The sequence below is a fragment of the Panthera uncia genome, chromosome F1 (assembly GCF_023721935.1).
Source record: "Panthera uncia isolate 11264 chromosome F1, Puncia_PCG_1.0, whole genome shotgun sequence".
In the NCBI taxonomy this organism is placed as follows: Eukaryota; Metazoa; Chordata; class Mammalia; order Carnivora; family Felidae; genus Panthera; species Panthera uncia.
This window is the reverse complement of record NC_064813.1, coordinates 28,417,872-28,445,827: the sequence shown is the minus strand read 5'-3', so window position 1 is coordinate 28,445,827 and position 27,956 is coordinate 28,417,872. Positions and strand designations below refer to the sequence as shown.

Sequence of the window (27,956 nt, the reverse complement as noted above, 5' to 3'; positions counted from 1 at the left end):
CCACAGTCTCTGCTGTCCCTTGTCCCTAACCCCAATCACGCAGCGGGTTGATGACTTGCTCAGTCTTGCCTAGAAGTCATTTCCTCGGCTCTGCTCGAAAGGATAACTTATTCAGAAAAGAAGCAAGATAAAACACCTCGTTATGTGGCTAGTGAGAACCTAACCTTTTATAATTAGCTACTCTAGGATAGAGAGCTAAACCCAGGGGGCGGGCAAGAGAGGCTACTGCAAGCCATAAAACTAGTGCTCTCTGAAAAAAAAATACAGGCATTAAAATGTCAAGGTAACATTTAGTGACCAAAAGCAATGGGTCATGAAGACGCTTCTCAGAGAAGCCTGGAGAATACCCTCCCACCCTTACCTCACAGCTGCCTGAACTTACTGTGAGCATCTTTATCCCAGGGAAAAGAAAAGGCATTTCACTGACCAAATCAAAACTATGGATTACAGACTAACACATACAGTACACTAAGTCCAGAAGCCATGGAAAGAAGGCAGGAGGGTTTAGATAGGAGAAAAACAGAATACACAATTTCAGATTTATTTGTCAAAATCTTTGTTTAAAACAACAACAACAAAAGCTATGCATGTTCCCACTCTTCTCCCGAAATGAGGGTTTGAATCTTATGACCAGGGCTGAGCCTGAGGCAGAACAGAGAACTTTTTTCTCCCTAATCATCTACCAATGGCAATGATGGGAAATGGGCCAGATAAGGCTGGCTATATTTGTGCTAGGGGAAGGGAAGTGAAAAATATGAGTCATCTTGCTATCTTTGAATATCAATGGGAACAGAAGTCCTTTTTGGACTGACCGTGTTCCAGCAAAGAATTCTGGCGTGCAACTGGGCATTGAGGAAATCCACTATGTTTGGACACACTGTAGAGAGTTTAATCACCCTGAGCACTCACCAAGTCTATGCGAGGCCCTAATGGCCCAATCCCTCACTCTGCACCACACTGGCTCGGACATGTGCTCTTTGTGTTCTTCCGGGCCAATAACATCTGGTGACCAATGAGCCTTCTTGTCATCACATTACTGAGGCTCAGCTTTTGATGGGTCTCCAAGGAGCTCAGAACAGAACAATCTTTCATGTCAGACAAGATGGACAGAATAGCTTCTCAGGTTGAAAAGGAGCAGGGGGGAGCAGAGGAAGAGTTCACAGGGAATGGAGAACAGAAGGAGACCTCGGGGAAGGCAGTCAGGTAGCTAAGTGGGGGAGGGGATGACGATGAGGCCCTTCCTCCCCCTCTGGAGCCCACCAGTGCCTCCAGCGCAGCTTGGATATGCTCAGGCCATATGTACCCTGATTCCACTTCGTCTTTTTCCATCTTCCCAGCACTGAGTCGACTTGGGACTCGAGGGCAAGCTATTCAGTCTACTGGACCCTTCTAGAGACTTCTAGTAGTGGCAGGGAAGCTAACAATCAAGAAATCTCATGATGAGAGACAAAAGGGTAAAGACTCAAAGAAAATGACAAAATTCCTGTCGGGTACTCTCAGCTGACTCTGCGATGGGCATTTTGCTCATCAACGGAATGCCTGTCTGTTTTGGACAAAATAGGGCCCTTTTGGTATAACCCCTATTCTACTTTTTAGCACCACCTTCGTATATATGAATTCAAAGTTTCCAAAATTAACTTTCTACAGGCAGAGAGTTTACAAATCCTTTGAACGTGTTTAAACTTGGTATTTATTGTTTTCCTGGAAGTTTCCATGTAACAAACTTCATGGGGCAGTATTTTGTCTGATTTTCAAACCATGGAAACTATGGAGTAAACGCATATATTATAGAAATTCTTTCACAGGACGTGCATTACAACCTTCCCTACTTTAAAAACGAATGGGCCACTTCAAAAATTTCTCTGATGCTCCAAGCTATTTAATTTGGAAATGGAACAAGACGTGGTGACACTTGGCATCTGGTGGCACAGGAAAGAAGTCAGGGCCGGGAGGGAGAAGACCTCACTTCTCTCCTCCGCCCAGCGTTTCAGAGCCATGTGGCACCAAACAAGTCGCTGACTTCTGTCTGGGCCTCAGTTTCCTCATCTGTAAAAGAGGAGGACTGACACGTGCCCGGTTCCTTTACACGGGGGCTCTGAAGACCCCAACTAAGAACAAAACCAAATAAGCGAAGGCCGTTTCAAACCCCTAAAGCCCCATGTGAACAGAAGGCAGAAGAACTGTTCTTTAGCGTTTGGTTGCTGCTCGTCTCATCTCCAGGAAACCACAAGCCCTCTGTGTGACTCCCCAGCCTAGAGCAGTGGCGGAATGCCGCACGCCACGTGGGTGCAAGCTCGGCCGTGGCCCTGTTTTGGGGGTGGGGTGGGGCGGGGAAGAGCGAGGTGTCCAGCCTTGGCAAAGGCAGGTCATGTCTGTGTACTCAGATTATCTACCCTGGGGGTGCCTGGGTGGTTCAGTCTGTACAACTGTGACTTGTAAAGTCGTCTGTCCTACACGGTCTGTAAGAACAAGACGCAGTTCTTCCAAGTCACTGTTAAGCATCTGACTTTAGCTCAGGCCATGATCTTGCGGTTTGTGGGTTCGAGTCCCCGCATTGGGCTCTGCGCTGACAGTGTGGAGCCTGCTCGGGATTCTCTGTCTCCCTCTCTCTCTGCCCCTCCCCCACTCACGCTTTCTCCCTCTCTCAAAATAAATAAATAAACTTAAAAAAATGATCTACCCTGCTCTGCTACATCACCAGTCTAGACAAGAGGGGACAGCCCTCATTAAATAAAACCTCCCTGTGAAGAATGAAAACCATTTGTCAAGTATACACATTTTCACATAGGATTTAGGCCAAAACACGTCCCAGGAATGCAAATCGCATCTAGACTACCTGCGACCAGATAACCCACCATGGAAAATTACCCACAATAAAACCAGACTGTCTATAAACCCCCACAGACTTCTGGAAGCAGATGCCAAGGTAGATCGGACTTTCTAAACGCTTCCTATCTCACACTTTCATCTCTTTTTTCCGTGTTATCGGAGTGTCTACACAGAGCGGAGAAAGGCGAAAGATAAGAGAGGCTGTAAATGTCAGAGGCCACCTAGGAATCACGGATCTGGAAAACTCTTGTCAGAAGAGAGGAAATTAAGCACTGGAAACGAAAGGGCACAGGGGGAAGGTTTGGCTGCGGTGTAGATTTGTCCCCAAGGTGGAGTCTTCAGGAAAGCCTAGAATGACTCACTTCATTATGCTCCAGGCAGTAGATCATCAGCTCCGAAAGAATGACCACACCGGTCCGCCCCACCCCGGCGCTGCAGTGGACGATGATCGGAGGGTGCCGGTTCTTGGCACCTTCCAGCATGCTGTTGGTATGGCGTCGAACAGACTGGATCTCCTCCAAGTAGGCTGCAAGACAAAATGCAAATCCTGTCACTGAAGTCCTACATGGCTTTGCATACAAGGGAGGGGGGGGAACTGATGGTGAATCTTTTTTTTTTTAGGTGACAATAATTTTCGGTTCTTACAAGACACTAATTATTTGGCTGGTACTCACTGTACAGTCCTGGATCCAGAAAGGACCAGCTGGGAGTCAATTAGTCCATGGGAGAATTTGTTCTTTAAATTAAATAGTTCTTTTTTAAAAATTAAATTCTGTTTTCCCCTCTGCAAATCCCAAAGTCCCCCAAGCAGATGATTCTCGACATTACTTACAGCAATTCCTACTATTAACAGACTGGGATCAGAACACCAGCTAGGTCCCCTTGAAATGCCCGCCTGTCAGAGCCAATTTCTGGTGGGAAGAACATCCATCTGCCCCTTCCTCCTTCCCCTCACTGGATGAGTGAATGTCAACCGAGGCCTGACTTTCATTTTTACATTTAAAAATAGACTTTGGGGGTCCTGCTTTTCAGCTTGGATTCCATGTGGTTCTGGAAGTAGCTCAAGACGAACACTTCCCTTTCTGGAGGGAACATGTGTGTGGGGTAGAGGGGCCGTGCCTCCTCCCTTGCCCCTTCTGACAGCTGCCTAGCTCAGCAGGGCTGCACGGGGGTCTGTTCGCTACTCCAATCGGGCACAAATGAAAAATTACAGTAATGCAAGCCTTAATGACTTTTTTTTTTTTTCCCATGGTGATGGAAAAAAAAAAAAAAAGAGGAGAAGTATATAAATGTCATCCTCAAAGAGTCCAAGAACCAGAAGAAGTCAATTAGTCATACAGACTTCATAGGCGCTAGCTCAGGGGAGATACCATTGAAAGGTTCTTGACACTCAGAAAAATCTCCTCCCGATTCGGCATTCTGAAACAGGACCGGAAGAAGCACTCAAAGAGAAGTGAGTTTGAGCCATTCTGGTAATTTAAAAGCAACCGTTTACGTGCAATTGATATGTACTCCTATTTGCCTTTCTAACCTTATCCTATCGGAAAGTCATCTGAAGTCGTTTATCAAGACAAACTATGACCACCAGCAGCAGCAGCGGTGGTGGCAGCACCCAAAAAGTGGGAAGGCAATCTGAGATGACTAGACAGAGGTACTGACGTGAGCCAAATACCATGCATGGAATTGTCACAAGTTTTCTGTAAGAGGGGAAAGGAATTAGGGGACTGTGTATTCTCTGACGAAAAAGGCAATGTTCACGCTCAACGGAGAGGTTTTTCTTGTGCTAAATTTAAGAAGAGACATAAAAGGAATATTGACTCGTGAGGCAGATGGAATTCCATAAAACACAGAGAGACTGGATTTAAATGGATGCTCTCTCTAGCGATCACGTTAATTGAGTTCCTTAAGCCATAACTCAGTGAGGACTTCTGCAGGCTGGAAGATAATTTGCCCAAAGTCCCCTGCAACCAGGGAATCGAATTTAAACACAGGCAAAATATCTTTTGAAATTCCTAAAAACCTGGAAAGCCAACATTTCCAAGACCCTCCTCAGCACACCTAGTTTCTTAGAAACGTAAATAAACTTACACAGTGTAAAAATGTTCTCTACGTTTTTCAGTAACTTAGATGGGCATTCCTTAAATTGGTTGTGATGGAAAAGATCGGACTATAATTTTAACCACCTTATACACTCAATCTTCTGTCAGAGCTGTTGGCCAATCATCAAACTGATCTACTCTGTTTCCATCTTCTTTTTATTTTCTTAAAGTTTATTTATTGGTTCTGAGGGGGGGGTAGGGGCAGAGCGAGAAAGAGAAAGAGAGAATTCCAGGCAGGCTCCACACTGACTGAATGGAGCTTGATGTGGGGCTCGAACTCATGAACCGTGAGATCACGACCCGTGCCCAAGCCAGATGCTTAACCGACTAAGTCACACAGGTGGCCACCCCCCTCCATTGTTTCTATTTTCTGCATTTTGGAGATAATTCTGGTAAATCAATTAGCAAAAGATTATCACGGAAAAAAAAATAAAAAGAGCACTGTTATGAGGAAAGAAAGTTCTACAAAGGTCCCTGCCCACCTTACTAATATTTTAAGCTACAGTATAACCGTCTGACCTCAGGCCAAGCACGAACCCTCTCTAGGTCTTTCTTGCTCCAGATCCTGTGATTCCCATCACCCTTCTGCTCTCTGTCAGTGACCACCTTCTCAAGGACCACTGTTACTTCCCTGATGGGAAATTAAACACTTTCATCAGCGAACAAGTCTGCATCAGAAACTTCCCATTGGAACTTGTGAAATGGTACTTTTAGGTTCTTGAAAACCCGATTCTCTCTCTTCTCCTCTCCCCACGCCTCAATTCTAAATGAAAATCAAAATAAAATCAAGGGTTTGACCTTATCGAACATCCAGATGATGGTCCTATTGTCTTCCGCCAGCTGGAGAGTCAACAACATAGCAGGTAATAAATCTGCCGAGAACCCTAGGCCTAGCTGCGTGAGGAAGGAATGGGGTGTCTCCACAAGTGCAGGACAATTACACGAGACTGTGGGAAAGGGAGGGGGAGCATTATAACCATCACCAAAAAGCAGATGACAGGGTCAGATCTCACCCCTGGACTGCCATCACTGGCTTGCCTTTCTCACGAGCGCCTTCAAAACAGAGACCCTCTCTTTTCTATGTTCTGAGAGCCTGATCCAGAGCCTAGAATGCAGTGGGCACACACCCAGTTTTTGGCTTTTCAAATAAAGTACTGCATATATTCTAGATCAGTCAGCTTCTAAGAAAATCATACTCTGAAAAATATATGTGAACTGATGAGTTCAAAACTCATACTTTCAAAAACAACAAATTGATTTCTTTCTTTCATTTTTTTTAAGTTTACTTATTTTGAGAAAGAGAGAGAGAGAGAGAGAGAGAATACACTGGGGAGGGGCAGAGAGAAAGGGAGAGAGAATCCCAAGCAGACTCCTTGCTGTCAACACAGAGCCCAACATAGGGCTCGATCCCATGAACCACGAGATCATGACCTGAGCAGAGATCAAGAGTGGGGGGCTTAACCGACGTGTCCCAAAAGTTGATTTCAATAACTCTTAGTATCTTCATCAGAGGTACAAGAAAGTACTCACGGAGATTCCAGCTATAGGGAAATGTGGGGTTTATGAAAAGCAAACCTCCATGAAAAGTAAAAAAATAAGTGTGTTTTACAGTGTTACGTAACCATTGCCACTATCCATTTCTAGAATTTTCTCATTGACCCAAATAGAAACTTTGTACCCATCAAACAATAACTTCCTATTCCCTATTCCCCCTTCCCCTGGCCCCTGGTAACCTCTACTACACTTTCTACCTGTGTGAAGTTTTCTATTCTGGGCACCTCTCTAAAATGGAATCATACAACATGTGTCCCCTTGTGTCCAGTTTATTCTACTTAGCATAATGGTTTCAAGGTTCCGACATGTGACATATATCAGAGTAGTTACTTACTGGTGAGTACTCAAAGGTCTACATCAAGATAGAATGAATCTGTTTGCCACAGTTTCAGCTTATTTGCATAAAAGGTAAGGAGAATATGATAAATGACATGTATTATTCTTCTCTGTTCTACATACACCATATGAAGAAACATAAATTTCAATGACGTAATTAATACTTTTGCCACTTATGAGAAAGCATCCTCGCCTTCCCTTTCCCTTCCAACTGATCAGACCATTGAGGCAGTTGCTAAGGTTCTGACTGGGAAGAAAAAACTTACATAAAAATCCTTGGACATCCTCTGGGCAGCCATGGTCCGGCCAGTCAGTGTACTGCAAATGCCACACCGTCCTTTCCTGCCCCGACAAAAGGTGCTTGACCTTCAAGCCTGTGGTTGCATAGCAACCAGAATCCGTTCGGAACTTTGTGGTGACCTTGAACTTGCCATAGGTGGCTGAGCTGTGCTTGGAACCCAGTTTGGGCCAGTATCGGTGGCTCTTGGTTCGTCCGCCTTCCTGAATCACACACAAAAGCAAAATCAGAAGGAAGTCAGGGGAAGCTCTTATCCTCTTAATCTTAAATCTGAGGACAGAGGAAATGTGACTAGCTCCTAGGTCAGTAACTCAGTGCACTGGGCAGTCTCTATCGCAGATTAGATCGTGCACCCTAAGACCTAGTAGGATTCACAGTGGTACTTACGGCAAGGAAGTATTTAAAAGATGCACAACTGAGCTGCGGCTGAATGTGAGCGAGAAGAGCCGGTGCAGAGAGGGCAGAGGCAGGAATAAAATGGGGTCTGTTTTTTAAGGGTTGCACAGTTAAATCACTGGAGTGGAGCGTGGATCAGATGGTGGCTCTGAAGGAAACCCGGGGCAGGAAGTGGGTGGGGACGGAACAGTGCTGGGCGCAGAGCTATGGAGGTCGAGGGCGAGCTGGGGTCCTGCTCTCCCGGGGAGCCCTGCAGGCTGGCCCGCTTACAAAGCAACGCATTTGTCGGGATGAGCACCGGCTGTCGTATGCAAATGTTGAACCCCTGGCTTCTGCTCCTGAAACCAATACTACACTACTACAAATTAAAAACAAACAAACAAAAAGCAACACATCCTCGGAGGCTACAAACACCCCCACCCTGATTCATCTGGTTGAACTGAGTCTTAGATTTGAAGCACACATGCCTCTTCACTTACCAATCCTGTGCATGTATTTTTACCTGAGGCTTTAATTGCTATTATTCCTGAGGGACTACACCGATTACAAATTCCAAGAGACTTTAAGCCTCTGGCTGCCACACAGATCACCAGACGTCGTGTCTGTAAGCCTGGCCCCTTCTGGTCACTCAGGTTTCAGCTCAGATGCAACCTCCTTAGAGGGGCCCTTGGTGGCACCCCCGGCCCCACTCCCACCCCTCTGTCCCATCACCTGTTCTATTTCCTTCATGGCAGTTACCCCTACTGAGCTTACTTTATTTGTTCATTTCTTATTGTCCCTCCCACTAGAAAGGAAGCTCTCTGGGGACAGGGATCACACCTGTCTTGTTTGCCACCACACCCCTGAGTTCAGCACAGATGACACATTGCATTGAGTTGGATGAACCCCTTACAGTAATGCAATTCCAGAGGGGATAATACCATTCTAGAGATGTTTTTAAAGACTTTTTTTTTAAGTTTATTTATTTTTTGAAAGAGACAGAGACAGCATAAGTGGGGGAGAGGCAGAGAGAGAGGGAGACAGAGAATCCCAAGCAGGCTCCACACTGTCAACACAGAGCCTGTGAGATTATGACCAAAGACAAGAGTCAGACGCTCATCCTTCTGAATCACCCAGGCACCCCTCTTAGGGGCTGTTCTGGAAAGCAACTGCTCAGAATAGTCATTGGAGGAAACATGACTTTTTTTTTTTTTTTTTTTTCAGTTTGCTATCTGCTTCCCCACCCTTTAAAAATGTGTAGGAAAGTATATGCCCTACCACAGATACTGGTGAAAGCTAGATGAAGCTAGTCCCTTAAATGACTTGAAAACAAAAACTCAAGAATGTGACAAGAGAAGAAACACAAAACATCTTCCCCTAAAGACAGTAAGCCCCAAGCAAACTGCTAGGTCGGCCGGTAGCATGAGCCAGTTTTTACAACACCACGTAGAGTGTTCTGGTTATAACAGAAAAACTATGTTTGACTTGGCAAAAGAAGAAAAAGATTCCCGCCCCCCCTCCCCAAAGAATAGAGACCTCTACAGGATCAACAGCTTCTGGTCTCTTTGCAGCTGATAAGCACGAAGGGGTGTGGAGCTGGCCCCGGCCGAGGCTGGGAATATGTGCCGTCTGCCCAGAGCAGCCCAAAGCTGCTCTGGGCAGCCCAAAGTTCTCACTCAGATTCCAGGGGAAAGAAGACTGCTTTGTTTGGCACATAAAAGTGAGCTGAACTGAAGTTTGGTTCTTGTTTGTCTGTTTGTTTGTTTGACTGATTTTAGTTGATGGCAATCTGAGGAAAAGAGCTGAAAAGCTGGATGAAGACAGGACACAATGATAAATTATCTTTGGAAAATAAAACAAATCTAGAATGCCAGAAAGAAAAGGATTTGCAGAGAAATGGTGCTGTAGGAAGCAGGATGAGGCAGTAAGGTCACCAGATATGGAGCCTCTCTTCTGGCCACCCCTCTCCCGGGAACAGATGGCTGGGTAGCCAGTCCCCTTACCTCTTCCGCGGTGACCATGGCAATCACGTTCGCTCCCTGCTCCCACACCATCTGCCAGAAGTCGTGACATGTGTGTGGCAGGGGCCCCTGAGTGGCTATGTAGTGCCATTCTGCCCCACCAACCACCACCTGGAAACCAAGGAAAACATCGGTAAACGAACCCCAGATCGAAGAAAGCATTACCTGCTGGTCATGGGTCCATCTGTATCTACCTGAGAACCTTGGATAACACCTTTTAGGCCAAATGGGTTAGTGCCATTATCAGAAACCTCGGTGACACATTCTCACATGAAAACACTTTTTGCCACTCAAGCCTATTAAATGCACCTAATCTTTTTTTTTTTTTTTGCCTGCAAGTTACAGTAATTATACACAAACCAGCGCATGTTAAAAATATACACCCCCACACCCACCCATACACACATTACATGGCAGTAGGGGTGTGTGTAACCTAACAGAACTTACTTGTTGCAGAAACCATACTTATGCTCACTATGTGCAATGTACTCTGATAATTTCTATTCTTTTCTCCTCTCTGTTCTAGTCCTTTTAGACACACACACACTCACAAACCCAAACTGGTCCTGATTACTGGGTTGCTTTCACACCCCGCTATTATACTGTGATCCAGAGTTGGAGAGACAATACGCTCTGGCATCCTTTTAATATCTTTTTATAGTTTTTTAAACTTTTATTTTTTTGAGAGAGAAAGGGAGAGAGAGAATCCCAAGCAGGCTCCACACCGTCAGCACAGAGCCTGACACGGGGCTCGAACTCACAGACTGTGAGATCGTGACCTGAGTCGAGAACATGAGTCTCATGACGCTTAACCGACTGAGCCACCCAGGCATGCCTCTCTGGCATCCTTCTAAACAGCAACAACAACAAAAGTGTGCCACGGAATAACATCCCTTTAGAAAGCAACGTCTTTGTACCAATGACCTGCTGGGAACTGTGTCAATTACTTCTGTTGTCCTTCCTACTCTGTGGTGCCATATACAGTAGAGGTGTTATGAATGCATTTAAATCAACAATACGTGATATTTGATTATTAACTTCCCCTTGGACCAGAGTATCCAACCAAACTTTGGAATCATGAGATGATTTCGGATAACAACAATATTATCCCGTGCAGCTCAGGGCGATCTTGGGAGGATAATTCCGCAGCTATAAATATCAGTGGCAGAGAATCATGAATAAGAAGTTGTGCCCAAAGTGCTGAAGGGCATGCTATGAGGGCAAAATCTTGCCCTTTGGAGGCATTCTTTCTGTGTGCCTTCCCATTCCCGTGCCTTGACATTTTTTCGAAGTCAGGCCTCCTTATCCATCCACCAGTGCAAATCTCTGGAGAGTTCCTGGAGCATGAAGCGATCATTGTTTGAAACTTTTTCCCTTCGTTTATTTTTTGAAACTATATACTAACTTGAGTCAAACAAAAACAATGTCAGTTATTGTCTCATTACACAAGACATGTTTATGTTTAGGTCAAAACTGGCAAGCAAAATCCATTTTCCAAGTACTGGGGGAGATAACATTCATACACTGGCTGGCTGGCTAGGAGTTTCGTTTATCTGTGGAATTGTGATTTTAAACATTAGCCTCCCTGGCACCCAACATATAGGAACCATAAATACTTCCAGAGTATGCTGCTGCCTGGGGCCTTTCAGCATATTCCAAGTATTGACAGGAGGGTATTAAAAACTGCATTAAAAACACAACAACCAATGCTATGGAGGTAGATTTCACAGATGTGATGATTCTACCTCTGGAGCAAATAAATCTCTGTTCTGTGTTAATAGCTGCTTGGAACCCAGGGAGAAAACATTGGCAAGATATACAACTCAATTCCAAAAACATAAGGACAAGTTCTTACAAGCTCTATGGGTCTATTAAATGCACCCATGTCAAACCCAGATCCACAAGATGAAACGTAGGCCTCGGAGAATACTGAGGAGGGGAATGTTTCTGTTAACAATACCCAATGGGCACATCTGATGCATAGTGACAGCTTTTCCAGAGAGCAGATGGAAAATGGCGGAGGGTATTTGGCCAAAAGGAGAAGATAGCATGATATAGCTGTGTAAGATTCCATAGACACTCTATCAAGGAGCAGCCGTGTGAGTTGCGTCTTTGAGTACATTCTTTTGGTTATCATTTCATAATCTCAATTAAGCTCATGAAACTGACCATCATCAGTTTACTTGAGAGTTTCCTGAGGTTCAGTTTTATAGTTTTGGTTCTCTCAAAAATTAAAATAAGATACCCAATATGATCCATGACAGTTACTCTTTCATATTTTTTGACGGTACTTTCCGGCACCTAAAAAAAATACACGTATATATGTGTAGTTATCTATGCTCTGTGTACAAAACCCATACATCCAAGCACAGTCTACTTTTCAGATTCTGTACTGAAACCATTATAACTGATACATGCACCAGACATCTGGCTGTATTTCAGAGGCTCAAAGGAATCTACCAAAAATTCAGCTACAGTTGGAAAGTCCAATGAAGAAAGGAAATGACTCGGAACAAGGCCCAAACCAAATTTCTAAGGTTACGATCATAAAAGACTGTTAACGTGAACCGTGGATAATTTAAAAACATCCTGTAACAACTATTTTACTATTAGTATATGAATAAATTCTCCTATTTTGGAGGTCAGGGCAAACAGTGACGTTCTAAACGAGTATGTTCTGTTGTTAGGAAGATTGAGGAAGGTAAGCCATTTAGAAAACGTTTAACCATATACACACATGTATCTGTAACTTGAAATTCTAGCTGGGGCTGAGCGAAGCCAATTCTAAAGTCAATGAAATACTGAGATATGAAGATTTGAAATGCTAACAAAAATTTAATGGTATTCATGCACCGAATGATGTGGCAAATCTTACAAGCTTCAATACCAACCACGCCTTTATGGCCGCATTCAAATCAGTCCACTCTTCTAAAGAACATGCAGATTTGGGACTTCGGCTGGATGATACATAACCTGTAGTGTCACAAGGGAGAACTGCGAAGTTCCCACTGCTCTTGAATATCATAGAAACTTCACTGACAGTGACTTCCAGAGTCTCCATCACGGGCTAACTACAAACCGAAAAGGACAATCCTCAGCTCCTCCTGTGAGCGTTGGGGACAGCGATGACTCGCAGAGAGAAGAAAAAGTTAAATCCTCGGTGGTGAGCAGGCTTCAGAAATAGCTGACCTGAGGTTTTCCCCAAGGCTGCTGGGCTTCCTTCTCTCTGCAGTGACAGGCATGAGAAGTTGCCTAAGAAGCACAGGAGTTCAAAAACACTCCCTCGGGGGCCGGGGATAAGCCAAGATGCTCAGTGGGAGAGCACAATTTTTTTCTCCCTGCATTTTGACCTTGAAGCCAGCAATCTGCAACAAACCTTCCCAGCACGCTCCCCTTCTTACCTTGATGTGGGAGGCGTTAATGTAACCTGTGTTGTTTTCTTTGGTCGGTACCAGCTCCACTCTGTTCTCCTCATAGGGGACGACTTCGCGGATGCGGCTTCGCTCGGCATTTTCCGGTAGGGCTGCGGTGCTGAAAATGCCATTCGCCTTCTTCTTTGGAATTTGCTCATATTCTGTGAACACCATTCCCTCTTCTAGCTTTTTCTTCAGGGTTCTGAACTGCAACAGAAATTAATCTTCAGCTTTCCGGATTATCCTATCCCGAAACCCCAACAAATCAGATTTCTTTCAAGATTTACAGTGATCATGTTGATAACAAGCAGTTTCAAGAGGTGCAACAAATGCTTATTTGGTCTCATTATTAACCATTTTGCTAGTTTCTCTGGCCCAATAAGCAATTTCCTTCTCATTCATACCTTAAATAGAACCAGTCATTAAGGCCAGGCAAGAGCTGAAATTCAAAGTCCGTATTTTCGTTATTAACGCCTCTGTTTATTTTTGTAACGTTTATTTACTTGAGAGAGAGAAAGCATGAGTGGGGGAGGGGCAGAGAGAGAGGGAGAGAGAGAATCCCAGGCAGTTTCTGCTGTCAGCCCAGAGCCTGACGTGGGGCTCAATCCCATGAACCATGAGGTCATGACCTGGGCTGAAATCAAAGGTCGGATGTTTAACCGACTGAGCCACCAGGTGTCCCAACACCTCTGCTTAAAGTCCAGTGATAAAAAGACTGTTCATCTTAATTATCCAAACAAACTTTTCTTCACTTCCAGAGCTGTTTTTACTGAGCTAAATTTAAGATGATACTCGTCCACTGTTCTCTAGTTTTGAGGATGAGAGCCCATCTTTTATTTTTCCTGTGGCCAAACTACCAACTACAATAACACAGTATTAACTGCATTAAATGATTCCTCTACAGTCCCTCCTGCCTTTAAAATCTTTCTAAAATTTCATGTACACTGGCAGAAATCTAAAATCCAAATGTCACCAGCACTGAAATAAATTTACACATAGGGGTACCTGGGTGGTTCAGTTGGTTAAGCAGCAGACTTCGGCTCAGGTCATGATCTCGCGGTTCACGAGTTCAAGCCTCACGACGGGCTCTGTGCTGACAGCTCAGAGCCTGGAGCCTGCTTCAGGTTCTGTGTCTCCTTCTATCTCTGCCCCTCCCCTGCTCATGCACTGTCTCTCTCTCAAAAAAAGATTAAAAAAAAAAATTAAATGTACATGTGTTTCTTAAGCAGAAAGTAATTGTAGAAACTAAAGGAACGCCTTTCTTCACGTCTAAAATACTACCATGCAGCTTCTTCCTGCTTTTCAAAGCCAAAGTTCTCACAATGCATTATCAATCAGTCATGTTTTATAGCCAAAGAAGGGGACAGTATATTAAAAAAAAATTCTGTAAATGCTCGGGTAAGATAATCACTCCCTAATAAAGGGTAATGGTTCACAAAATTCACAGAAGTCGAAAGCTACAGCAATTGCTTAATTTGGCAAAAATAGAAACAGGCCCAGCAAAAGACTGACTTGACCAAGGCCACGCAGCTGGTTAGGGGCCGGTCCCGTTACGCAGGCATTACTGCATGAACTTGACAAGGAAACTGGAGATGCTGGAAAGAATCAATTTAATACAATGCACACCGGGCCTTGCTAATCTCAAATTAGAGAATTAATTCATCAAACAAACCTTGGTGCTGGCATGTTTGGGCAAGGCGAGAGCTCAGGAATCGCAAGACCACAGAGAATGAATCACATGCTCGACAAGCCCAGCGCTTACCCTCTCATCCATGGGAACTCGGGTGGCATCAGCTCGGCTCTCTTCCCGCCCCGAGACCCGGGCAACTGAGAGTCCATTCAGCGCCGCCAACATGAGCGGCCGCTTCTGTGCCTCCAGGCTTGCCATCTTCTGCTTCTCTAGATTCTTGCGGCAAGAAAAGGCATGTTCTCATTGTTTATAGTACGAGCGGAGTGCTGGAATGTGTTCTAATCTCCCCAAATCTGTAACTCCCCAGCCAAGGAATGCAGACAATCACCATCAGTAGGGCAAATTCAAACAGAGCCTTCCCCTTATTCCCACCGTGCCTGAAGAAGCCAGTTCCCCCTGAGCTTTTATCTAAAAACGGATGAATGAGTGAACTAACAAACAAACGAGTACAAGCAAAGACTTCACATAAATACCCACTGCCATTCGGCCAAAAAGCGCAAAACGGCATATAAGCAAGACACTTCAGGAAGACAAGGGCTGAAGGAAGGCAGGAGTTTCATAAAGAATCCAATCCCATCACAATGATGGCCCTTTTATACAAATTAAATGATTAAAAACTTATAAACGTCGTTTGTTGCCTTGTTAAGAGATCCAGACACATAAACCGCGAAGAGAAACCTTCCCAAGTTTCCATTCTGAGAGGCTGAGACGGAAATCATCCCCAGACTTGCCAATGCCAAAGTCTGTGGCCATCCAGCACGATCCATGAGGCATAACCCTTCATGCCGCATCCAGAAGGCCCAAAGGAATGGGCACTATGGCTCCCAATGACCACGATGGGACATTACTGACTGTGACTCTGCCCTGGGGGAATAAGGATTTGGGGGCTGAGGGCACCATCCAGGGAGAAGGCTGGAGTTAACACGTGGCCCTTGTTTGGGGGTTTTGATTTCCTCTCCATTCTCACCTGCACCAATACTCTGAAACTGGGACCAGTCACGGTTCTCACTGTTAGGTGTACTTCTGTGCTTCCTTGTGCCCTCTACGCTGACCCTGACCGAGGTGTGAAAGAAATCTCCTTGTCCTCAGGCAAGCCTGTAAGAGCATTTCCTCAAAACAACTGTGTCTTAGAAGACAGAAGGACAGAGGGACTTCCTAAAGCATACAGGTGGAGGAGTTAAACAGCATTTAAGATTTTGATCCTAACAGAAGTGAAACTACTTTGCAGATTCCTTTGGCTGCCCCAAAGGAAGGGGTCATCTTCTCTCTGGTTTCTTTTCCAGGTTTTAAGTAATTCTGTTTCTTAGTCATTTATAAACGCGCTCCCCCAGAGAGGTGTGGCGATGGAGCCATGGTGCCAGCAGATGGCAGATTATTCTAAGTGTGGGGGGGACAGGCTGGCATTACAGCCCTATATCCCATCAGCCTCTCAATGCCACCTATAGTCAGAATGGAGTGATGGCCATCACTAAGATGCTTCATTCAGTGACAGGGCCGACCCATCAAACTAAAGAACATCTCAGAGGAAGATTAACTGTGATAAAGTGAGAGAAGTGTCCATTAACCTTCAGCCAAAAAGTTGGCCCTGGTTGCTCAATCCCAGGAAGATTTTGAAGATTCCAGATTTAAATTTGGGGGTTTTGCTTGTTTGCTAGTTTATCAGTTTGTTTTTGTGAGAAATATTTCTGCACCCCCCCCCCACCGCCCCTGCCTCATTATCTCCTTTCATAGGAATATGTCCCTCTGCAAAATTCTCAGAAAAAATGTCTCCCAGGTCCTCCTAACAATCCTGCTGCTCCTTCCCACCTGTACCATCAGGTGATACTAACTGGGCCTAAGGCAAAAAGTAACTAACTTATCTTTGTCAGGAAAAGATTACTAGGGACCTGGTGAAAACTGAAACCCCAGTGATAAACGATTACTCTTAGTTCCTTCTCACTTATCCTATCAGCTTGTTGCCAGAGATAACAAATAAATAACTCAAAAGTCTGATTTGGCCTTTTCTCTTTCCTGGCACCTGATTTCAGGTTCAGGGGCTACAAACACTGAAATGTCCTCAAGGCAGCAGTAGGGGCCAGAAGGAGGAGCTATCACCACAGCAGGCCTGAATCATCCATCAAAGGGACAAGTGGCTCCAACATTACAGAGAGCTGCCTGCAGGGCACATTCTCACCATACTTGCTGCCCCTCCAGTTCCCGTTTGCTTAAATGTTCTCACTGTTTTCGTATCCTAGAGAGGCCTGGACAGCCTTCTCCATTCTTATCCATTCCTAACAAGCCAGGCAGAAGCTGCCCACGATGGGGAGGGCAGAGGAGGATCTGAGATGTGGGAAGGGCATAGACGGGGCTGGGGGAGGGGGGCAGTTTCTTCATTAAAAAAAAAAGCAGATGGGAAACCATCCCAACCTTCAGAGCCACTGGCACCATCGCTCTCTCGCTGGCACAATGGCTCACTGAAGAATTCCTAGTCTTTCTCTAAGGTCAAGACCTCAGACAAGGGTTGTGGTCTCTGAGCACCTGAGTATATATAATTAAGAAAAAAGAAAATCAATGGGAGAATGAAGTAGGGATGGGGTAATGATGTTCCCGAACTACAACGAAGGGGTGGAATCAGCTATTCACTATTATCCACATGGATGGGGTGGGAGAACACAGGGGAAAAACAGTGGAAAATCCCGTTGCTTCTTTGTGAAGCTCTACGTAGAAAGCCAATGCCGTGGGGTCTGGATAGAGGGCTTTGTTGAACACAGGTAACAAGAGGAGGGGATGAATGACCAACATGAGGCTATGGGACCACGTAGGCGTCAATAAACATCAAGTGGGCAGGGGTGACTGCAAAGCTGGCTGCCTGGGCTGACAGGTTCTTGAGTTGTGGTCAAGGGGCCTGCGGCCAAGACGAACTGAAAATCCATTTCTACCAATGCGTTACTTTTTCCAAGCTGGGAAAGGTCTCCCCCGTGGCGCCACCCCCGCGTTTCATTCCATCTGTCAGCCAAACGGTTATATTGGCCAGGGGAGGCACAAGCACATCTTTCACGATTTCCTTCTAGGTTTGCAAAAAGTGGAAAAAGTTATTCCTGTACCAGATCCTTAGCGCTGCTCCACTGGTGGCCAAAAGGGTGCTGCTGGGAATGTTCTGAAGGTTCTGTCTAAAGTAATAAAGTTGCTGCAGTTTAGATTCCTGAACCCACAAACGTGGCTTCCTTAAACCGTGGGCCCTCGACTGTTCTCTTCAGCTTGATTACCACTGCGGTGCAGGGAGACTTATAAAAGGAAGGGAGTCTAAGAACTCCATCAGAGCAAATTTTCACTTACACTGTTCTGGAGTTGCTAAGTGGCAGAGACCCTGTGGCAGAGATGTGGTGCCCACAGAGGATGAGTCAACCAGGGCTTGATTAGTTGTGATGAAAGGAAATGATTTTTTATTTTTTGAGGTTGTGAAAATGTCCAGAACAAGCAGCAATGGCGTTCTGAAATATTTTTTTAAAGTAGCAACTACAATCTGGCAATTTTCTCATTAGTAGGAGCTAACTCACTTTGTCGTTCTGCGTGCGCACCTGTTACCTACACACTCTTGCTCTGACAGCTTACCCGGGCCCCAAGCTGGTACATATCCTGAATCAGAGTTACTTATGTCTGATATCAGGCATCTTCAAATGTCGTAAGTGTGCATATATGTATGCGTGCGTTTCCACGCGTGTGTGTGAATTTTGATAGAATGAGCTTAATGGGGGGCTGAAACTCAATGGTGAACTTCTGAGTAATACTGTAGTTTTCTTGCTCTGTGTTAACGATCTATTGAAAGAAAATCTGAAAATAAAATGGACACATCGTGGTCCGGTCAATATTGGTGGGCCATCCTGGGAGAGGGATCTCCACACAAAGCTGTGCTCTGAAGGGATGTTGCTCTTTCACTATCAAATTGGGGGGGGGGGGGAATGCTTCCCCCTAAAATAGGAACAAGAGACGTAGGAAGGAGAGATCCTAGCCACTCCCACGCAGGAAATCTGACCCCAAATAAACAGCACGATGCTGGCCTAGAGGCTGATCTCAACAACCAACCTACAGCATCCTAACGCCATTACAGCACCTTGGGCCAAGTGTACCAATTAGAAGCCATGAATGAAAAACGGAAGGTTTAGCTGAAGGGGTAAAAATACAAAGTTTTGTGAAATGAAACGCTACCTGTTGAAATGCCAACTGATTCTCTAACTTCCTAACAGATTCCCTGAATAAGCCTCGCACCTTCTTCACGGCCCAGAGCACATGTGCTTTCGTACTTTAAGCCGAGAGTCATGGAGAAGGAGCGGAGGAAGCTGTGTGGGGCGGTGGGGAGGAGGCTGTGTGTTGAAGTGCCCGCTGAACACTGCCGTGGGAGAGGAGGACACTTACCCTGATGGCCATCTCTCTCTCTACAATGCTGTCTTCCAGGGAGAACATCTCGGACACCGGTCTCTCCTTCACAGGCTCTTTTTTGACCCGCTCCTTCACGCTTGTCAGGTCGGGTTCGGAGATGGACGGACCGAGGGAAGGCCCAGCCACGGCCAGCTGATCTGCTCGGGAAACACTGATGGCCTTGGCCGGCCCGTGCCTCAGGACCCTAGCCCTGGCGGCGGCAGGAGGCAGGCTGACCTGGTCTTGCCTCAGGGCCCCGTTGCTAACGCTCTTCCTCGGGCCAGGGTATTCGGGCGGGGGCTTGTTTGGGATTCGGGCCAAGGCTGCCTGTAGCTGGGCACTGTACCCCATCTTCTCCCGGAGCATGGGGATCTGGGGCACCGATCCTGGGGCCTCCTCCTCCTCCTCCTCACTCTCGCTGCTGTGGATCAGCATGGTGGCATCCGAGAGAGTCTTCTTGTGGTGGTAATGGGGAAGCTGGTGAGCCTCGTGACTCCCCGGCACCTCCTCGGGCGGCCCCTGCTCCCGGAGTGTGTTTCGGCGCGCCATGGGGATGTTGAGCGATTTCAAGGTCATGGCCTCCATGCCCCGCACCATGCTGCTCATCACCTCCAGGCTGTGGCGCTTATTCGCCGTGCCGTGGTGCTTGGTGGCCGTGAGGGGCTCGCTCACCTCCTGGAGAGATTGGTGCACCACTGGGGAGCTGTCTTCTTGGAAGGTCTTCACCGAGAGCTGCACCTTGCGGGTCACCAGGTCGGGGCTACTGCCGCTGACGTACCTGTGACGGTGGCTGGCGAGGTCTGGGGTGCTGGTGGCAGGGCGCGGCCGTGGGTAGGGGGGCGGCGGCCTGAAGAGATAGTTTTTGAGCATATGGGCCGCGTTGTAGTTCTGGGTGCCTTGGAGCTGCATATTGGCCAGCTCTGGGGTGCTCACCGTGTGGGAGATGGAGCTTGCCCCCGGCTTGCTCGGCACCATGTTATTCTTTGGGTTCACGTGGTCAGAGGGGCTGACGAGTTTGTTACCGTAGCCTCCCTGCGGCCCATAAGGGACAGCGTAGGGGGGCCTCTCCCGCATCTCGGGCTGGCTGTACACCAGATCCTCTGGCTGGTTGTAGGCATGCGTGTTGATGATGCTGAGGTTCCGCAGAGACTGGCTCTGGCTGTCGGCGTGCACGGTCCCCCTCTTCATCTGCCGCATGACCGTCTCATAATCGGGGGTCGGCCGGTAGGATGGCACAATGATGGCGCTATGCCGGTGGCTAGGGATGTAGTCAGCCCGCATGATGTCACTCCCGGGGATACTGAGGTTGGAGGACACAGGAGAAGCCTGGATGAAACTCTGGGAGCAGTTGAGGGAGTTGACGCTGTGAACGCTACACACGCTGCCATTGGTGACGGTGCCATTTAAATAATTTAAGTCCAGGCTGTTGTGGGAATTGCAGTACAAGGCTTCTTCATTCCCATGGAAGATGCTGTCTACAAGAAATCAAACAAAGGCCCATGAACGTCCACATCACCCTGCTTCAACTAAGTTCATCCTCACACTCCTGGGTGTGACTTTCAGAGGTCATTAAAAGTGAAATCCTGTGGTCTCCACCCACGTATTCCATGGAAAAACTAATAACTCTCGGGTGATACACCAACATACAGAAAGAACACTTGAAGGCATACTAAAAAGAGAAAGTGAATCTAATCAAAGAAAGCTAGGCACGTTTGGAATAGTTATCACCTGGGGAAGTTCTCCATTTTGCCAGAGCTCTGAAATCAGGCACAAACAATGGCCCTCATGTTGGGTAAACCTGTCTTCTTGTCCAGGGCCCAGCAACGGGACCGGCTATTTGGGCCAGGAAGTCAAGAGCTTTAACAGGACGATGCATCTGAAGTTACCGATACCTGGAGCTTATGTTCCGGACAGCAATGGAAAAGGTCCCCTTCCCCGAGGAACTCCTGAGCGTTCGTAAAGACACAAGACAAATGATGCAGTCAAGGTGTCAGCACGCATGGCTAGTTGGTTCTGATCAGCAACCGATGGAGGGCAAAATCAGAACCAGGAGTTCTTTTGGCCACTGCCTGCAACTCTCCTCTAGAATTGGCTTCATCACTGAGGTCACTTGACATTAAAATTAATAGTGGTTTAAGGAGGGTCCTAAAGAGGTAAAACGTAGATGGCTAAAGTCAGGCCCATACTAGGTGTCCGTGGTTTCTTTAACACACACATACACGTGTACACACACACACACACACACACACACCCTAGGAAGGTTGCCTAGGAAGGCAACCTCTTGCCGAAACACTTTCTGATGAGCAAAGTTCATCATTTTCACACTCTGGATTTAAGCATGAGCAAAGGAGAGGAGGACAGGGCAGAAAGGCAAAAAATAAAACCAAAAACCACCAACCAGAAAAGGTGACTGAAAACGCTCAGTTGCCTGAGGAGGAGTGTGCTCACAGACCAGATGAGCTGAGATGGACAAGAAAAACTAGCAAAACCCAGGAACAAAGGTGTGCCACTTCTCCATCTCTATGGGCTCTGGGGCTTTCCCACAGAAGCAGGGTAACTATGCTCGTCTGCTTATAAAAAGGAGTATTTGATTAAAGAGTCTTGACTATCTTGGTTTCCACACTCACACTCTGACAGGACAGAGGTTCAAAATAGCCAGCCTATGGTGACACAGAAATGCATTATCCGTTCAACATACTGCCAACACCCAAGTTTAGTAACATTCCTTTTCTGAGATGCAGTTAGTGTAATGACGAAGAGGGCACTGGCTCAAGAGTCATTTTTCACCTCAAAGCTCCTCCCATACCCTTTCTGCGCCCCACTTTCTTTTTCTATAAATGGCACTAGTAATAGTACCTCTCGTGTGGGTTTATTTTGAGGATTAAATGAAACAATATGTTGCAAGGGCTTAGCACGGTGCTTAGGGAGAGGAACTGCTCTATAAATGATAATTGTTATTATTAGAACCATTATTCTTAGGACGGATTTTCTCACACTTTTGGCACGGGAGTGTTTGGGGAGAAAAAGAATAAAAAACAGATTCCATTTGCTCTGAGGCAAGAACAGGTGTCCGGAGAAATGGCAGGCAGCAGTTAAAAAGAGGAGTGGAGATTATTTGTGCCTTTCTTTTAAGTAAGCTGGACGCCTGTGTGCTCTGTGTGCTCAATACGGGTCACGAGGGTGAAGAGCATTCCGTGGGGCTTACTGTCCCTCTCTCTTCTCCAAGCCCACCCATCAGAGGGAGGAGACAAGGAACTTGCTCACTGCCTTCTCCCAACTCCCTCGGCAGCCAATTCTGGGAAAGTTTTTCTCTCGGGGGCAAATGACACGCTATGCCTTTCACAAATCGAAGCCGCCGCCTGCTGCCATTCAGACAATGACAAAGTTAAAACAAAAGTATCACTGTCATCTAAGAAATAAAAAAAATTCTTCACCGCTGACAGGTACTCGACTTTTCGTCTCAAGAAGGGAAAATGACAAGCCACGGTTTACCTTGCGAAGTGTGTGTTTCCGAGTAGTGTTCACCACACTGGACGTGCATGGGAGGCAAGATGTACGGCTGCTGTCGGGGCTGAAACAGAAAAGACAGCACAGGTGGGAAGGCCGTGGCACAAATGGCCGTGGAATCTCACGGGGCACCAGCCCAAGCACACGACAGCCCATCATTCACCCACGTCTGCAGGGAAGCACACTGTGGCCTCTCTGCTGGTCCACCCTTGACTCGTCCCTCTCTGACTCATCTGTACCCCCATCTCATCATTAAGTCTAGGACTGGAGAAACAGAGGGAAATAAGGCAGCTGGTTCAAGGTGAGAAAGGTAAGGAAGCTGTAATTAACATTTAGTCTATTTCCTGATATGCTTGCAAAACTCCCAATGCCCTTTTAAAAGGAGTAATTCAGAACATGTAGATTTATTATATTCGACCTAAAGAATAATGACAATAAGGGGAAACTCGGTTTCATTCTAACCAAAATTGTCTGCACCTATGACCCTAGTTTACAGCACCACGTCAACCTCCAATAGGGACGGGGGTGGTGTTAAGCTGGGTTCGGTTGCAAATTTATATGAAAATCTGAATGGTGACCCGCGACAATATGTGTGTGGTTCTCAAGACCACTTATGGAACCCCCCGTTGCAGAACCCAATGTGGACAGGTCTTGCAGCGAACCTAGTTCAACCATCTACTCTGCAGTGAAAAATCTTTTCCAAGAGACTCCTTAAAGATGGTTATTTAGACCCAACCTGAACAACTTCCTGCTGCAGACAAGAATAAAACTTTCAGAGGAAAAAAAAAAAAAAGCGTAGATCAGTTCAATATTTGGTGAGCCGACAAAGGAAATATGATTAGTCACTAACGTGATCTACAGCAAACCACCGAGCCTCAGTCCATCTCAGCTTCTTGCCAGTCAAATCAGACCTCTTCCCTCCCCTTATCACCAACAATATTTATGTTATTTAGATATTGGGATCCCCAGTGACAGCTTCTTTGAAGAAAAAGTTTTGATTCTAAAAAACAAAAATCTTTAAAAAACGTTAAGCCTGTAAACCACCAAACAGGATATATTCGATTATTTTGAAATTACTCTCATAGATACTGGTCTAAATATTACTGCTTTAGGAGAACGGCTGAGATCAAGCCAAAAAAACCCAAAGCCAGCAGGGGTCACACTTTCTCAGTATCCGTCAATACTGGAAGAACACTTGCCATAATCTGAAGCTGGGCAGATAACTCATCTGCCATTTTGTCTGCCACAAATAATGCTTAAGCATCAAAAGGGCACATAAAGAAGGTAATAAAGATAAGGGATCCAAAAATAAAAAAGTCAAGAAAGAAGAAATAAGGAATTGAAATTAATCTAAGAAAGGAGTTCATGGTACCAAAAAGAAGGTGCTGTATCAGCTTTTCTCAATATTCCCTTTGGCTGTTTCTCCCCCCCCCCCCCACTTTGGCTGGTTTATGAATTGCAATTTTAAAATATTTTCCTCTTCTTGGTAGTACGTAAGTCAACTCAATTTTTCCAGCGTAGGACAGCCAGTTTTGAGGCTTAAAACAAACAAACAAAAACAGTGGGAAGGGATTCATGTGAGGTAATAGAAATGCATAGTAAGGTAAAGTTGGCTCACTGCCTTCTCTTGCTCTTAAAAATCCAATTTTTTGGAATTGAAAAAAAATCTAATAAGCAAGTGACTGTTTATGAGTTGGCATAAGTGTACAGCAAAGGATAATAACAGCTAATCCTCCAAATACCATTTCGGGATATTATTTATTCCATCTCTTTGTATTATATATATAATATTGTGTTACGTTATATATAGTGCATATTATTCTATCTTTCCAGACCTGCTAATATAGAAACAAGTGAGACTCCATAATATAGGCAGCAGAAGGGCAAGAGAAAAATAGCAGTCCTGGTTCTCAGCAAGGAAGCCAAAAAGAGACAATATCACTCATCCCAGGGAACTCCTGGTAATATGGTTTTGCCCTAAAGGGTAGAAGAAAGGGAGGAGCCTTGAACTTGGCTTCCTGCAGATTGTCTTCACCCAGATAAAATACGAAAACCTCTTTATCTTCTCCAGATAATTAGGATGAGATCAAATCACAAGACAGCTTTAAAATACTTGGCCTCCATGGTGTTTCATGGACATAAGTGAAAAATCATCTCCCTAATGAAGACATGTGGAGTCTAAAGAAAAAATAATATTCACAAAGGAGAAGTATAAAGAAACCAGTGCCATGAACAAATCTATCAATGCCACAAGGGAAAAGCCCAAAGTGACCCTCTGGACCTCCAAGGCAAGGGCCACTTGTGAGATACTATGCATGACATCGAGATTAATAATATTCATGTTGGGTACTCAGGAATGTGATGAGATAACGGTTCAACTCTAGAATTCTAAGAGTTCATTGTCTATGCATTTTCCAGACCAAAAAAAAATTCCTCAAAACTCTCCTTCGGAAAGACAAGTTAAAGATGTGCTATATAGGGTATACACTGTGTATGAGGAAAAATTCAATTTTATTTTCCTTCCTATTTTATTTTCAACTCGAAGGAAATGGTCACCTAGAAAATTTTAAAGGTCACATGTTTAAAGGTCACTTTTCTGCATCTTTCTATGATATTATCCTAAAGTAGTCCTCAAAATAAAACACAGCCTAAGAACAGATGTATTGAAATTAGAGTTGTGTTTCCTTATTCAGAAGAGGAGAAATTTTTTGTTTAATGTTTTTATTTATTTTTGAGACAGAGGGAGACACAGCATGAGCAGGGGAGGGGCAGAGAGGGAGGGAGACACAGAATCTGAAGCAGGATCCAGGCTCCGAGCTATCAGCACAGAGCCCAGCGTGGGGCTTGAACTCACGGACTGTGAGATCATGACCTGAGCTGAAGTTGGACGCTTAACCGACTGAGCCACCCAGGCGCCCCAAGAGGAGAAATTTTTTAAAAAATGAAAAAAGCTAACGTTAGATTAGATAGAAAAGTAGATCAATTCAGTAAATCGATTTTGTTGGTCTTAAAATTAGAAGATATATAATTAATCTTCCCCACCAAATACCCTAACTTGAAACCATCGACTAAACTCGTTCAATTTGGGTTCATTCAAAAAGCATTTTCTGACTAGTTTATCAAGATCTATCTATGGTGGCAAATACAAAAGAATTTGTAGAGCTTATAACCAAAGACATGTGCATGTAACAACCAGAAACAGTGATAAAACCACAGATGAGCAAATGGACAAAAACACACACCATAGGTCACATGCTGAACAAACACGGTCTCATCAGCCTTAAGACTTATTCTTCAGGGGTGAACCTTGAGCCATACTTCAAGAAGTGATGGCCTTGGATGGGCACATGGATGTCCCACGTGATGGGGCACAAATGGGACATGAATGTTCATCACACCTGCTTGGCTGACTGATGCTCTTCTATGTTTTCATCAGATCTCACCTGGTCATGATGCCCTACTCATGTTTCCTTTCAATTGAGCAACAAAAGGACATTCCATCCCCAACAGTCAGACCATTTGATTACTGAAGACTTTATACATACCAGAGAGGATCGGCTCCAGGTGGGTTGGCGTCGGATGGGGGGTGGAGAATTTGATTGTCTACAGGAAAAGTTAAAGAAATGAGAAGAGTCATTTTATTTATCAGACATAAGATGATCAGACGGACCAACAAGAGAGGGGGAAAAGGCGGGGCGGGGTGGGGTGGGGGTGGAACAGACAAGAGAGCTAAATAATAAGGCACGCCTGGGTGGCTCAGGTGGTTGAGCGTCGGACTTTGGCTCAGGTCATGATCTCACGGTCCGTGAGTTCGAACCTCACGTCGGGCTCTGTGCTGACAGCTTAGAGCCTGGAGCCTGCTTCAGATTCTGTGTCTCCCTCTCTCTCTGACCCTCCTCCGTTCATCTCTCTCGGTCTCAAAAATAAATAAACATTTAAAAAAAAGAGACAGAGCGCTAAGTAATTTATGGCAAAATGTAAACATTTATTTCTGAATGGAGAGGCTATGAAAAATGTTGATTTCCTTTTTTATTCTCTTATTTTCAAAATGTTTGGAGCACATGATCCTTAGATATTAAATTTTACAGAAGAATGAGGCTTATTTTCAAAAAATATTATGAGGGAAATAAGTAAGACTGAAAAATATCACTATTATTACATGGGTTTTTTAAAAATTGTATTCTTTGTATCTTTGTCTATGTGTAAAATCTTTCATAAAGAAAAACAGCAAGAAGAAAAAATATTTTTTAAATGCTGCCAGTCAAATGGAATCCAAAACAGATTAAATATGTTTGAGTAAGACCATACAAAGATCTTTTTGAATTAAGATAATACTGATTATAAAAGTAGTAATCTAATCAGATCCTTTCCAGACTGAGAATCAACGTGAATTTTTTTTAACGTAGGGATAAAAATGTGTGGGAGCTAAGAGTATTAAGAAATTCTTGAGCACTGGGGCGCCTGGGTGGCTCAGTCGGTTAAACGTCCGACTTCAGCTCAGGTCACGATCTCACGGTCCATGAGTTCGAGCCCCGCATCGGGCTCTGGGCTGATGGCTCAGAGCCTGGAGCCTGCTTCCGATTCTGTGTCTCCCTCTCTCTCTGCCCCTCCCCCATTCATGCTCTGTCTCTCTCTGTCTCAAAAATAAATAAAAACGTTAAAAAAAAAAAAAAAAAAGAAATTCTTGAGCACTGAAATCAAAGGTGTCTTTGAGAAATGGGTCTCAAAGTCCAGACTGACATCTTCCCTAGTCTTCAGTGAACTCATACATAGACAAAAACAAACAAAAAAACCCAGGACATGTAGAATTTTCCATCAAGCTAGAATTCTTCACTTTAAAGCATTCTCCTTTGTCTGATAGTTCATCTTTCCTACCTTTTTAGTGATAAAACACCTTTTCTTTCTTTCATGAGGTGTGGAAACAGTAACGTTGGATTTTTTTTTTTTTAACAACTGGCCAAATATAGTATTATTAGACTTAGGTTAAACACCCTTCCCACTCCCTGCAATTTTTCTTCTCAAGTCAAGAAATATGGGAAGCACTCTTTGGAGCTCTATGAAATGAAATGAAAATCAATGATAGTCTTTTAGCAGTCAGGGTGTGCAGACCTCTGGAGAAAGATGCTGTTAAGATAATGCTAGTTTCCTAAAACTACAGGGGGTTTATCCCAGGCCTTAATGCAGTCTGTGCTGAGATCCTGAAACTATACACAGAATTTACTGTGTGTATGGAGTGTGTGTGTGTGTGTGTGTGTGTGTGTGTACATCTTAGAGAGTCCAAATAAGAGGTTAGGAACCTCCTCTACCTGGTGAGGAGAAAAGAATGGTTATTACAGAAGTAGAAAGGAAAACACCATTTCCTCAGTTTTCAGGCTAACGTGGGACGCTCACTAGTATTCGGAGACCGCCAAAGAAATCAAAATACTCTGCAAATTTTAC

At 45.0% G+C, this 27,956-nt stretch overlaps 1 protein-coding gene across 1 annotated transcript in view; it reads right to left on the bottom strand.

The window, feature by feature from the left end:
- The window catches only part of PTPN14 (protein tyrosine phosphatase non-receptor type 14), a 181,318-nt gene that overhangs the window by 12,370 nt on the left and 140,992 nt on the right, over positions 1–27,956 (bottom strand). The window contains exons 11-18 of the mRNA XM_049635191.1: positions 26,063–26,120; positions 22,503–22,581; positions 19,008–20,485; positions 14,688–14,831; positions 12,914–13,132; positions 9,495–9,623; positions 7,085–7,319; positions 3,192–3,355 (exon numbers count right to left, since the gene is read on the bottom strand). Of these exons, the coding sequence (XP_049491148.1) occupies positions 3,192–3,355; positions 7,085–7,319; positions 9,495–9,623; positions 12,914–13,132; positions 14,688–14,831; positions 19,008–20,485; positions 22,503–22,581; positions 26,063–26,120 (2,506 nt within the window). The remainder of the gene's footprint in view (positions 1–3,191; positions 3,356–7,084; positions 7,320–9,494; positions 9,624–12,913; positions 13,133–14,687; positions 14,832–19,007; positions 20,486–22,502; positions 22,582–26,062; positions 26,121–27,956) is intronic.